The sequence below is a fragment of the Taeniopygia guttata genome, chromosome 3 (assembly GCF_048771995.1).
Source record: "Taeniopygia guttata chromosome 3, bTaeGut7.mat, whole genome shotgun sequence".
In the NCBI taxonomy this organism is placed as follows: domain Eukaryota; kingdom Metazoa; phylum Chordata; class Aves; order Passeriformes; family Estrildidae; genus Taeniopygia; species Taeniopygia guttata.
In genome coordinates this window covers 65,452,303-65,466,265 of record NC_133027.1, presented here as the reverse complement: position 1 = coordinate 65,466,265, position 13,963 = coordinate 65,452,303, and the positions used below count along the sequence as shown (strand labels likewise).

The 13,963-nt window shown below is 38.3% G+C and overlaps 1 protein-coding gene across 8 annotated transcripts in view; it reads right to left on the bottom strand.

The window, feature by feature from the left end:
• Positions 1-108: 108 nt before the first annotated feature.
• Positions 109-13,963, bottom strand: part of MAP7 (microtubule associated protein 7) — a 108,177-nt gene continuing 94,322 nt past the window's right edge. For all 8 annotated transcript variants that reach the window (XM_030269568.4, XM_030269569.4, XM_032747564.3 and 5 more), the window contains 7 exons: positions 12,712-12,904; positions 11,132-11,233; positions 10,801-10,851; positions 10,647-10,704; positions 8,068-8,206; positions 2,655-2,881; positions 109-1,948 (listed from right to left, as the gene is read on the bottom strand). In XM_030269568.4, the coding sequence (XP_030125428.4) occupies positions 1,938-1,948; positions 2,655-2,881; positions 8,068-8,206; positions 10,647-10,704; positions 10,801-10,851; positions 11,132-11,233; positions 12,712-12,904 (781 nt within the window). In that variant the 3' untranslated portion in view covers positions 109-1,937. The remainder of the gene's footprint in view (positions 1,949-2,654; positions 2,882-8,067; positions 8,207-10,646; positions 10,705-10,800; positions 10,852-11,131; positions 11,234-12,711; positions 12,905-13,963) is intronic.

Below are 13,963 nucleotides of genomic sequence, written 5' to 3'. Positions count from 1 at the left end.
GAAAACCTGAAGGAAAATTTTAAGCAGACCATAAGTAGCAAGAAGAGTTTTCCATCAGAGATTAACTCTTGCTTCAATTATGCAAGAAAATGAAAATGTAAGTAGAAATAAATATTTCAAACAAATTTTATTTGGTACTTACATGCTATATATAGTTTTAAAGAAAAACTACATATTTTGGACACTTCAAAATATTGTGGCTATGTACATGGAAAACTAAAGAAAGCAAGAAAGGAACTCAATTCATTTTACCATGTCACAAGTTATTATTGAAAGCACTCTGACTGAATGGCTGTTTTTCCCTTCCATAAATATTCTGGCAGATGAAGTCTTTTTCATTTTAGTTCCATTGCTTTTATCCCATCTCCTCTATAAGATGAACACTTGGCAGCAGCAGAAATTTCTTCAAAACTTCTTCAGCTTTTGTCTCAGAGGATTTCTTCTGCTAGCACAGACTTTCTGCACAGCTTCTTAGAGGCCTTGCTCAGTGCTCGCTAAAGGCAAGTGCAGGAATCTTAATGGTAAATTCTCTGTTAGCAGGAGCTTAGAGCCCATGAACCTCTATTTCCCCTACCCAAGGATCTTCTCACTGATTCAGAGAGCAATGCCTCAAGCCTTCGGCGATGCTGCAAACTCAAACACCCAGAGTGAGCTCTGCCTCCAACAGCATTGTTTAGCAAAGCACAAAAACGTGCAATATTTTACAGTTCTGCACAACAGCAACCAAAAGTGTGGGATGGAAAAATGAATGACAGTAGAAATCAGCATCAAACTAAGGAGAAAGCAACCTGCATCGCTCCTCTTCTCACTCAAACTGCACTGCTTTATAAAAACCACACACTACATAAAAAAGCACAAACAATTACTATTTTCCATTTGCTCTGAAACGAGCAAACCCCAAAAATCCCTGAACCTGCATCATCATCCAAAACTCAAATATCCCAGGTTTCACACAGTCTTCAAAAGTCTGATAAGGCAAAGGAAAAGTCTTCCATCATTGGGAACAGCAGCAATTTACAGGACTCAGAACAAGGTATTTCCTTGTATGTGTGTGCACACGTGTGTGCACATATGCATACACATCATTTATAGTATTGTGAATATGGATGCAACTAAAAAAATCAAGTTTGCAGTATCTTTTTTACCACATTTGTCTAATTTATTCAATCAAATTATTTATTTCTGTACTGAGCAAAACTCATAAATACATAATCTAGGAGAACAATAGGTTATCCTCTTGTCCATGAAAAAATAACGCTTTCAAATTTTCACAATTTAAAACCTTTCTTGTTTTGTGTTTTTAGAGAAAATGTGAGAAGATCATAGTGACATCTCAATTTACAGAATGTCCCTGTAGGAATTACATTTACAAGAACCTGATACAGAAGCCTATAATTCGCCCCCATAATTAGATTCTCTGCAATAATATTTAAACCAACAGGTTTAAATAAAACACCTCATTAACTCTACTTGTAGAGCAATGAGGCATTTATTTTTCAAGTATTAGAACCATAAAGTGTAAAAGATTCTTTGCCAATTTTACAATTATGCCTTTTAAACCAACACCCACCTTTCGTAAAAACAAAAAAGAATCAGTCCCACCACCCAAATCAGCCCGTTACTTTCAGATTCCAGTGTCTTGTGTCTCAAGGAATGCAGAAATATTCATTTACTAACAAAAAAAGCTTGTTGGAAATAGCCATATTAAGTAACGCACGTGAAGCATGATTTTTCTAGTGATGAAAGCTATTAGAATGGTGATCCAAGTCTATTCCCCTCATTTCTTCTGCTGGTTTTACTAAAGTTCTTCCAAAAAAGACAGTCAAGAAATCTTTAAAAAACTGGAGAGAAAAAATAAAACACTCCTTCATAGCATGGAAGAAACTCCACTGACTGCAGAGATGCTCATGTCACCTTTGGTTCTTCAGAAGAAACAATCAGATCACTTCTAAAACAGAAGGCAAACATGACAGGTAAGAGTGGCAATTCTTCAAAATGTTACATGCTTATACAATTATTTTAATGTGAGATGATTTTCCTTACATTTTTAGGCCAGAGAAAAATACAGTGCTATCCCATTTAATTTGCTAAATCAGTATTTGTTTACCTAGCATTCTTGAAAAGCTCTGATATAATTCAGAAAAATCCAGTGTCCTGAAAACCATCCCTCGATGCCTGTAAGAACTCGATGAGGAAAGCACATCCAGAATTTCAAAAATTAGTTTTTAAAAAGTAGTTACTCCCCTTCTGCATGTGCCTGTCAAGCACTGCACTTGCAGTACTGGAACCCAGTTGCTGATCATAAGGTCAGAACAGCAGCTGTCACCTATCACTTCTGCTTGAAAGCAGAGGGCAAACCTTTCCAAGCAACTTCAAATGGCAGAAAGTAAAACATATGTGAGAAGCCTTCATTCAGGAAACTATAAGGTCTCACCACCATTGCACTGCATCTGTATTTGCCTGGCATGCATAGCTTTACAAAGAGATGTGCTCCTGTCCCCAAGTAATTTAAATTTGTTTAAAATTTAAACAGAGCTTAAATTTAAAAATAGAGTTTAGAAATGCTTAAATGAATCAGATTATATTAATTGAAAGTTCCAGACCTTTGTCAATTACAACAAATTACAAGTGTTAGTGAACCACAGCAAACCTACCTGCTGTTTGATGTGTTTGAACATTATCTACCTGAGGCAAAAGAGTCCCCTTATCTTCAAAGGCTAGAATTGGATTCAAAGGAATTTCGGGACTGTTGGTTCCATCATTGTTCATAGCATCCAGCCGGGATGGTTTAGAACCAATAGGCAGGTTCATGATCTCTTCAAAGTTATCATTCTGCATAGACATTCCATTTTCATTTGCATTTTCCTCTGGATTGAGATTGCTGAAAGAGAAACATAGCAGTTTTTCCTTATGTACTTTATCTAGAACAGAAATTTAGTCACCCTCTAAGCAATAGTACAAATGGAAGAGAAGTAGAGAAGTCTGCATCAATCCCAAGCATTCTTTTAGACAATGAAAACAAAACTATGTTTCTACCACAGTAGGAAAAACTGGTTTTGCAGCCAAGTACTTGGTATTCCTTTCCTCAAACCCACGGGATAGTAGTTGCATTTGGCTACATGACAGCCAGAACTACACAGTGGGCACTGCAGTCTGAAAAGCAACTGCAATGGGAATCAATAAGAAAGCAACTGCAATGGGAATCAATAAGAAAACCTCTGGAGCACCACCACTACCTGGAACCACCCACATAATGCAATTTACAGCCCCTAACATAGTTTTCAAATTTCATACCCTTTATTGTACCCTTCTTCTTATTGCAAATCAATGTAATTGCTCTTGGATAGGATCACTGTTATTTTTATTATTTCTTGGATCACCTCCTGCCACTAGTTCTGGAGCAGCTTCTTCTATATGCCACCTATCCAGAGGAAAAACTCCCTCATCCATATAGTGCTCCTTTCAGTCCCTTCTCCCATACAAGATCTTAGGGGTCATTTCCAAGGCACTACCAGCTCCACACTTCTCCAGTTGATCACATCCAAACCAAAAGAGCCCTCTCCCAGAACCCCTCAGGTCAATCTGTACTTTCATTTTCCATCTACCATGTGACAGAGACACCTTAGGAGCGAGCTCTTGCACATCTCCCCCAGTCCAGAGCAGCACAAGCACAGACACTCTGCATTTACACGTGCTCTCCCCAGACAACACTTGCTCATGTCTCGCAGCCTTGGGCCTCCCCTCCTAACCCCTTTATTAGGTGCTGCATTATCAAATCCTTCTGACTCTGCACATGGTATTTCCTGTCCTGCTAGAGAGGAGAAACTAAGGTGCTACTTCAGTGAACAGGATGACAGTAATGGGACCATAAGCTCCTCAGGCAAGAGCAAGCACTCAAGAAATACTCAAAAATCTTGTCATCTTTCACAGGTTCTTCCTAAAGTTAGATTCTGGCAATCGCGGGTACCTATTCCCTGTTTGGACCACATCACACCTGTTCAGGTTGTTTGGAAATATTTTGGCCACAAAGGCATAGATGCAATTTTCCTAGATTGAAACTTGGCGATCAATTTCCTCAGGCCATTTCTCAGCAGGCAGCTTGGTTTCACAGGCTTATTTTCTGAGAGCACATTTACTAATCTTAAAAACAAACCTGCTTCTAATTGGCATACTGTATATTTTCATTCGCTGGCTTCCTTGTACAACTTTGCACAAACAATTAATGAATTGTTTTGCAGTATTCCCCAAGAGACAAAACCCAACCATTGCTCTTTTGAAAGTGGCAAGGCTTTATCCAAAGCCCAGATTTCCTGGGCTTGAAAATCACATGCCGGTGTTCATATCAAGCCTTCCCAGATTTTCAAACCATCATCAGTTCTTTTTCAGAAAAGCATTCCCCTTTTTTTTCATCTGTGGATATGCTTGGCAACTTTTGAAATGAAAAATATGTTTCACTGCACTGAGTTTGAGAGCAGGTACAGAAACTCTGCTGGCTGCCCGGAAGAGCTCGTAAGTCACATCACCCTTTTGTGCCAGAGACCCACAACTGTAAGATGAGGAGCAGAATCTGTGAAATGCGTTAGAACTATTAAAAGCTGCTCTGTCATGTATGGTGTTTGGGTTATTATTCACTATAAGTGATCCTGTTATTTACTTTATCCCCATATACTGCCAACAGCCATACCAGAGCTAGGATGACATGCCAAGTTTGATGAATGGGGTAAGAAAGAGGTGGAAAGAGAGCAACTGCTCATTCATATAAATTAAATAGCACAGTATTTCAACAACTATTAGAGCAATCAAGAAGCCTCTTGCTTCTGCAAACAGAATTTTTCTACCCAATTTATCAGCTTAGTGAATAAATAATTCTTCATATTATATATATATATATATTTCATGGCACTGTCAGTATTATATATGGAGTTAGAGCAAGATTCATTCAGACTTGAACAATGTCTTCTGAGACAGAGGAGTCTACAATCACAAAGGGGGTACAGAAAAGGAAATCAGGGCTATAAATATTCTAAATTTTGTGGTATAAATCTTCTAGATTATATCTTACTTTATCCACCTAAGGACTGAAGGAGAAAATTTAGACTAAACAAAGGGGGAAATAGAACAGTGGAATTAATTTCCAGTGGACATCTTAGAGGCCACAAACTCAAAAGGAGATTAGATAAATTCCTAGGAGATTGGTATGCCCTTCAGCTTCTGGTAATTAGCAGCTTAGGGACTACTTGAGCCTATGGTTGCATTTGGATCACAATGCTTAGAAACCCTTCATTGGCCAGAGGATCTCTTGGTAATTACCTTTTTTTTTTCCTTTACATTGTGCTACAGGCCATTAAAACAAAACACAAAAAATAGAAAAGGGGTTTTGACCTGCTACAGCTGTTCTTAATGTCTTATGTTACATTCTTATGTTGTCTAAGTGTCTAATACAACACCAGAGATATCCTTTCCAGGCATACAATATTGCAGAAAGAACTGGATAATTTTGGCATTCTAATATGTTCCATAAGTGTGCATGTAGCAAGACACTTATGTAATAGAGGAAAAAAAAAGTTGCCTAAGTTGTTGAGAATGCATTTCCAAACATAACAGTCTTGCAAGCATCTGAAGGACATCTCCATGGCAGCTGAAAAGTATCTCTGCAGCTTTACATTTTGACCTGGACACATCAATATTAACAAGATAGACTGGAGGATGTTGAGAAAAGAGGAGCCAGCTTAATTAAAGGAACTGGAACATCCAAAAAATTTAAAATTACTGAAAATTATATCTGTTGTAGATAATTTTAACCAAAAAACTTTATGTAGACACAAGCCTGAAATTAGAATTTGAAGAGACTAAAAAATAAAGAAGGCCAGAATTCAGTATATCTGCTTCTGATCATTCATCAGAAATAAACACTGAATAGGAAAAAATAAAGTACAGATTTTCAGGCCTTTGAAAAATGCCAAAATATTTGCATAGTTGCTATTTCTGATCTGAAGGACAATGTCAGTCACCTCATTTATTTAGAGGATTTTTGCAAAGGAGACATAGATCAATATTAACAGCAAAATGTATCCCAGACTTCTGGATATTCAAATAAATGGTGCTTATTTTAAATCCACTGAGACAACAGCATTGAAACCAGCCAGCAATGAGAAGCATTCTTTTCCAGGACAAGATATGAAGGCAATCACTCAGACCAACCATATATTTCTAAAAACTAATTACCTAACCTCCCCAGATCCAGCTCCATGCACCCAGGATGGAGACACGTGAGATGAACTGCACTCACTGAGGTGTTTTGCACTGCATTGCAAGTGTTTGTAGAAAACAGCACAGAAAAGAGGAATTACAAAGTACCCTAAAGAAAGTACTGTCAACATAAATCACTGTATTGAAATAACTTTTTCTAAGAAGTAGCAGGCATGATCTATCTTGGGCAAAGAATTAGGGAATGGAGTACAAGCAAAAATCTGTAAGAGGGCTATGGATTAGGCTGCTGTAGTGTTCTGCATCACTCTGTCCTCTGACTCACACAAGCACATGACATAAGCTCCCCTTTTTAACTTCTGGTCAGAAATTTCAGCACTCTTGCCCTTAAAACATGAAGAACTCTTTTTCAGGCAAAAGACAAATCTTGCTGAGGGCTGGAGTGAGGTGCTCACTCAGGAGACAACCTGCACCCACTGCCTCATGTGTGCTACCATGTCAGGTATATCTGGATGCCAGACAACCACAGCACACAAGATGCAGTAGCAGTGGTGCTGGCACCTGTGGCTTTTACCATGTGACAAAAAAAATCTGTGGGACACTACCAAGTGATTCAGCCTTCACCTTCCCAGTCACTGTGGCTGTACCTCTGAGGCAGACACATTCCAGCCTGGCATTCCACTTTTCCCTTCCACAACCTCACATGTGCTTCCTACTTTTGTCAGTGTTCTTCAATCTCATTTATTCATTCTTCACTGTGGTCATTCTGAGGTTCCTTCCACGCAGATTATAATGGTACAGGACAGCACTCATTAGTGTGGCACATTTTATATTTCAAACATCAAGGTGCTTGTAAGGCTGGGAGTGATTAACATTTTAATAGCTGCCCAAGACAATTATGAGGCAGCTCTGTGCAGCTCATCCAATGCACCTCAGTGTCACTGGCAGAATGTCCCTCAGCAGGAGCATCCTTGTCAGCATGACAGCAGGCTAAGATCCCCCAGGCATACGGAGGGATCGAGAAAGGGCAAATTCCTCCTTCAATTAGTGCCAATCACACCCTGATGCATACTGTCCATTACAGACTGCACAATGGCTTCCCACATTCAAGTTCTTCCATGCATATTCTGGCACTACCTGCATAAAACATGAAAGGACTACGAGATTATTTGGCTTTCTGCATCACTAAAATTAAAATAACTGACAGCTCATGCTTATGTAACAGATGCTACTCAGTTCAATACTGAGGTTTCAAGCTTTTCAACAATTTCTCCAAGTCTGAGTGGCTACATGGCTACAGAGAGTTCCCAATATTTCATCTGCCTCCTCAAATATTGCTTATGAAGAACAAAGGTGTGTTTTTTTTTAATGCATAACCAAAGTGACTAATCCCATATCTCACACAAAGGACAAATCTACAACACCACTTCAAGCACTTTAGAAATCAAAACGTCTTGACTGTAAACACAGTATTCATTATTTGAATTAAGAAAATAAGCAGTGCAAGCCCACAGTGGGTTTTATGAGGCTTAATTCAGGGAAATAAATAAAGAAAATCCTTTTCCATTAAGTTTCAATAAATGCAATAATTGCTGCCAAACACCTTGTTCCAAACACTGCAAAGAACATGCTCTACTCTGTAAAAAAATTTTCCCTATCATTTAGCAAAAATCAGTTACTGCTACTTGAAATATAAACAAGTTATTTCCTTAAGAGAGGAAAAGATAAAAACCAGGAAACACGGCGGATTGAACAGTTGCGTCTTATTTAGCTAATGAACTGGTGGATCAAAATATAATTTATTCCTCTAGCAGCTCTCCTCCTCCAAACACGGCTCCCTGACTCCTGGCAATGTTTTACCTGTCCACATTTGCGGGGGGCTGGTGCGGGACGCCCCCGTGCACGCAGGCGGCCGGCGTCCCATTGTGCGGAGGTGGCACTGCGTGCTGCAGCTGGGGCCCTGCTGCCGGCTCCGAGGGACATGCAGGGCTGCCTGCGACTGGGCAGAGAAAACAGGTTTTCATAAAACCAACCAGCAGCACCCTGTAGATTAGGGTAAAATCTTCTACAAAAGCCAGCACAGCCAAGGCGAGTTGCAGTTTTAAAAAATATACAGTTCCCACACCCCTCCCCACCCCTCTACCCAACCCCATCACCTTTGTTAGCTTTTTGGGCATGCAAACCCTGTTTCAGGTCCAAAGTAAATGTCATAAAGCCAGATTTCAAAGCCATAGCTTTGTGAACAAGAATAAGCATTTTATGATCATATGCACAATTCCAACATATAAGCTAGTGGGCAAAAGAAGCTGATATTTGATAAAATGTTATGCTGGCACTTTTCAAGTAGAGAATGGAATAGAGCAAAACTTGGATATTACTAATTCCATACACTGGTATTTCTTGATGCCAGTGACTATAAAGGAAATCAAGAAAAATAATATCTCCATTAGGAAGGACATTTCTTTCAATAAGTACCAAGTTACTACTATAAAATATTGCAGAGAGCAACATAAAATGAGATTATTCCCGTCCCTCATGCCGAGACCATGTAATACGTGTTTCTGGACTGCCTTGTGGTTTTCTTTCAAAGCACAACTACAGCCTTCTGCATTTTATCTAGGGTCTTTCTATTCATGTTCAGGTCAGTAAGAGGAAGTAGCTGCACCCCACCCTGCTAACATCTGCCACAGTAATTGCAAGGACAATTCAGTATTCATAGGCTTGGATACACCTATCTAACATTACCCAAAACCTCATCTGGTAAGCCCCTCCTTCAGCTGCTCTATTTCACTGTACTCCAAATATTTGTGCTTAAGACTTTTATACCAAATGTCTTATTCTGACCTTTGGCCAGCTTTTATATGGAAGATACTAGAAATAGAAGTTTATGTGCTTCTACAAATTGAATAACAGGAAAATATGTTTGCTTTAATGTTTAGAAGGAAAAATCAGAAGAAAAAGTTGTTCTGTTTTGGAAATGTGGAACAATCTCAAATTTTTGAAGCAGTGGCCAAACAAATGACAAAACAGTGATGGATTTTTTTCATTGTGTGATTTGTCCATTCCCAAAAATGTCTCCTCAGGTTTTGGCAAACAGTAAGACTTAAGAAAAAATTTTAAAAACAAACTGTTTGTGGAGAGTCAGAGGTCTGTTAAAGTGCAATATGGAAATTCATGTGGCTGGAATATATCTTTAACTCGATGGCACATATAGATAATGCAAAGTCAAACAGCAGAGCAGCCCTGAGGATGATGAAAACTGAGAGCAGTTTTCTCTTTATTCAGTCATTCAAGGACTCTGGCCTTCCCTTGGGCCTGGGGAAATGAAGATCCAAAGCCTCCTTTGCCTTAGGAAACTGATAGAAGACTATTTTTTGTCTGTCTCTAGAGGGAAAGCACTAGCCAAATGTTGTGGAACTCTTTATAGTTTCAGGAATTATTTAAATGGTTTATAACACCTTCAACAGTTCCCAAAGACAAAGATGGCATTCCAGATGAGTCCTGTATTAGTAGCTCACAAACCTTTTTCCCCCTGAGATAATATGTAAACAAATATGAAACCCAGGTAATGAAATCTACATCACAAGGCTTCCTGACAGTACTAATTATAGTGTTCATTTTAAAAATCAGGAAAAAAAGTCAGCCGTCAGTAAGTGCTGTTACTCAACCCAAATACAAAGTAGAAAAAGATTAATGTCATTTAATGTGCTATGCTACAATAGGATAAGCCACTTGATAGCTTGACTTCAGTATCTTTAAACAGTGCTAATTCACACCTGGTGATTGTTGAATATAAGCTACATTTTTTTTTTTTGCCTTTATTTTAAGTACATAATAAAGGAAGAAAAAAAAATATATTCTTATATAGAAGATTACCTAAAAAGAAATACAGGGAATAGAGTAGAAAGAAAGCGTAAGAGTGTGGGTGTGACAAGACTAAGCTGTTGTAGTAGTTCAATTTTGTCAAAAAATTAAATACAGATCAAGTGCATAAGGCAGCAGGTGTGGAAGAAAGAAGTGACAGGGAGATGTTTAGAACAATGAATGCTTTGTTTTAATGACTAACAAGAAATAATCTTTTAAGAAAATTGAGAAAATTTGCAACAACCACATCTGAAATAAGAAAAAACTGTAGAATCAGTTTGTGACTTGAATCACAAAATAACTTCCTTTCACTTTATAAATAAGCTTGTTAAGAAAATTCCTTCTGCTAAACACCAATGAGACCAAGTTGCTAAAACACTGGACTCATTTAGTAATGGCTAACTACCTATACAGAAAGGATAAATAATTAATGTATGCTAAGATTTAATTTATATTCCTCTCATAGTTTTTATTACTGCAGCTAGTGTGCCAAGTTTCAGAACTGTTTCTCAAATCATTGTGCTCAGTAGGCATTTATTCACCTGCTGTGCTCAGGGCACAGTTAAACACAATACCTGCTTCTCCAGTAATATTTGCCTTTGATATATGTCCATTTTGCTGGTCATTGGATTTCTACAAAGGAAGCACAGTTTTGTAAATTAAGAATGGCACTAGGAAAAAAAACAAAAATGTGTTCAATATTTACACATGTTAAGTAGCAGCACTGACCTTATCTACAGCTTCTACACGCCTAGTTCTCTTCATGATCTCCTCAAGCCTCTACAATGAAATGTAAAGGAGTGAAATAATGTTTGCAGGCATTAATTTGAATATCTTTCTCCCAAACCACAACTGCTTGTCATTTATCAGCTGTATCTGTTTATTGCAAAAAAATGAATTATTTATTACTGTTGGCAATATTCCCTTCACTGTCACATCAGGCCAGTGAGGACTGCAGCCTTTCTGAGAGCACATTTATATCATTTACTTCCTACTGCTCAGGTGGAAACAGAGTGCTAAGGCAAAACCAGTCACAGTTTCTCTGCATGGACAGAGTTACCTTCTTCCTTTCCAAGCGCTCTTGCTCTTCTCTTTGGAAATGCTTTTCACGTTCTAATCGAATCCTCTCGGCCTCTTCCCGCAGGCGAGCTTCCTCTTCTTTCTATGTTGGTGGTAAGAGAAAAAGAAGTGAGGAATAATTTACTATTTAAGGGCAGTTTTATACTCTGTGCATAATTATGCGTATCTACAGCTCCATGAAAAGACACTTTTGGGGTTTACAAGTCACCAAAAATCTTTTCAGATGGAATTGTACATTTCTTCATTAATCTCCATGTTTTGCGTAGCAATAAGAGAGAATAACTAAACAATGGACATCATGTTCGGTTCTGTGCCTGCTCCAGAACACACCAGATGACAAATCAGGAATAAATTTCTAGCCTTCGGCATTAAAACAGCAGCCAGGAAAGTATTAGGGAGACCCATGTCTTGTGTGGTGGATATTTTTGAGAATAAAACAAATGCACTAGAATGTTTTGTTTGGCCAACAGAGTAACTGTTTAAACAGACCAAGGGCAAACAGCCACAGGCCCATTTGCAGAAACTTTCCATTCCTGCTTTTTTTAATGAAATGCAAAATTTGCCTGGAATACACTGTAGAGGGGCCTTGCTCCCTGTGACACTGTTACATGATGGAACTACTACAGCAGATCATTTTTTGTACCTCTAACATCCAAAAAAGCCTTGGCCATGTGCTATCTCTGAGTGCTAAATTGATTTAGACCTCAGTTTAACATTTCAAAGAAAGTAGCACACATCTTCTGAAAAAGAACAGTGGAGTTTCTCAGCCATATTCGCTAACACAGTTCTTTAAACATTTATTATCAGAAGCATACATTTATATGCCAGAAGAAAACCTCATGTCTACAAGGCAAATTGAAATGTTGGATTGCAGAAGAATAAAGCACATGCAAGAAGTAGGAGGACATGTGAGAAGAGAAGACTTCTATCCAGAATGCTTACCACAGCCTCTTCTGAAGTCAGTAAACCAACATTATACCCATCAAAAATGAAAGCACTTGAAAAATTTAATTTTCATTTCTAATCTTACGTCTTTTGATTAGCTACTCTGATTTCAGGAATACTAGGCCAGATAAAGGTTCTCCTTGGTTTGATTAAACCTACCCCTTCCCACCAGCCCCAAACAAAAGCAGTATTTGACACAGGATTCAGCAGTATTGTATCTCCAACAAAGTGAGTAGTAATCTTTACATATGGACTGCTGTAAGGCTTGGGACAAAAAATTCTATGGTATAATAGTATTTATCAAAACTCCCCTATACAACTATGTAGATTTTTTTTTTTTGCCACAATCTATGAGGAATAAGAAAGGATTTGTTCTAAATATGCTTTAAAGGGAGAGAGGGGAAAAAAACCCAAAACTCAACTATCAAATGTTTTTGTTGAGTAAAAAGATGTCTACTCTTTGAACTCCTCTATGGAATGAGCTCTGTCCCAACACTTTTCAGATAGCATTTAAATTGTAGATATTGCTCTAATTTAGGTGCCATGTAAGAAGTGCTGCTTCGCCCACTTCACTGCCAACTAGACTGGCCCACAAATTCCAAGAGGGAAGCATACTTGTTTCTGAATGCGCTCCATCTCTTCTTTCTCCTTCTGCTCTCTCTCTTCTGCCTGGCGGCGCAGCCGTTCTTCCTTTTCCCGCTCCTCTGCATCCTTCCTTTGTTTTTCTGCTTCTTGTCTGCGAGCTTCCTCCTCTTCTCGGCGAGCTCTTTCTTCAGCTATCCTCTGTGACAACTCTTCTTTCTTTTGTCTGCAATCATTAAATAAGCATAGGAAAACAAGTCATAAAAGTAGGCAGAAAAGCCAAACCACCAGATTCCTGATCCAGCACTCCTATCCCAACTTGATAAAGGGTGCAGTGCTGTCCTATGCCTAAGCTGTCTGTTCTGCTTCCCATAGGGGCCAAAAACGAAGCCCTGTGCAATATACAAAACTTTACAAAGGAATGCCAATACTTTTCCAGCATACCTCTGCTAATCCACGACTCACATACTTTCTCAGTCAGAAATAGTATCTTGGATGAATACATTTTGCAAAGCACTCCTTTCTGCTATAATCATATTTTGAAACAGTATGCATTTTTGGTACTCATCCCACCTCATGGCAATGATTCTCTGATGAAAAAAAGTATCTAAGTCTGCTGATTTTTGAAGGTTATCTCCTAACCTTACTAATGGCCCCTCATCCTTGTGTTATGAAGTGAGTGAGTTTTCCCTTTACTTTGACGTTTCCCAAATTATTTAGGACTTTTTAGTGTATCTTCCCAGCTGAAGAACCCTCACCTGCTTAGTAAATGCATATGGGAACTGTTTTGTGCTTATGAGCCTCCCTAATATCTGTCTGCACTTATTTTTCTAGTTTTACTAATTTTACTATGTAAAAAAAAACCCCAAAAACCTCAATATTCAAAATGTAGATTTATCTTGGGTATTTCAGAATGACATTTTCATGTTGTTCTTGTTTTCTATTAACTTGTAACAATTCATTTTCTTTGTCAACCATGAATCACCTGATACTTTCATATATTCAACTCCAAACAAGATCTCTTTCCTCAGAAATAATTCACCTAGAGACCAACAAGCTAAGATTATTTCCTATAGACATTCCTTTATGCTTATCAATACAGCAATTCAGCTTCTATTCTGTAGCTCAGCAACATAAGATGTGTCTCAACCGTTCACAACTGATTTATCTCACTGGAGACCAACATCATCTCACTGGCCTCAACTCCTTTCAAGTTCTTTTATGATGGCACTGCACAGACACTGGAAACTCCTTTCACTGTGAAAGCTGATTTTCTTTACTTTTT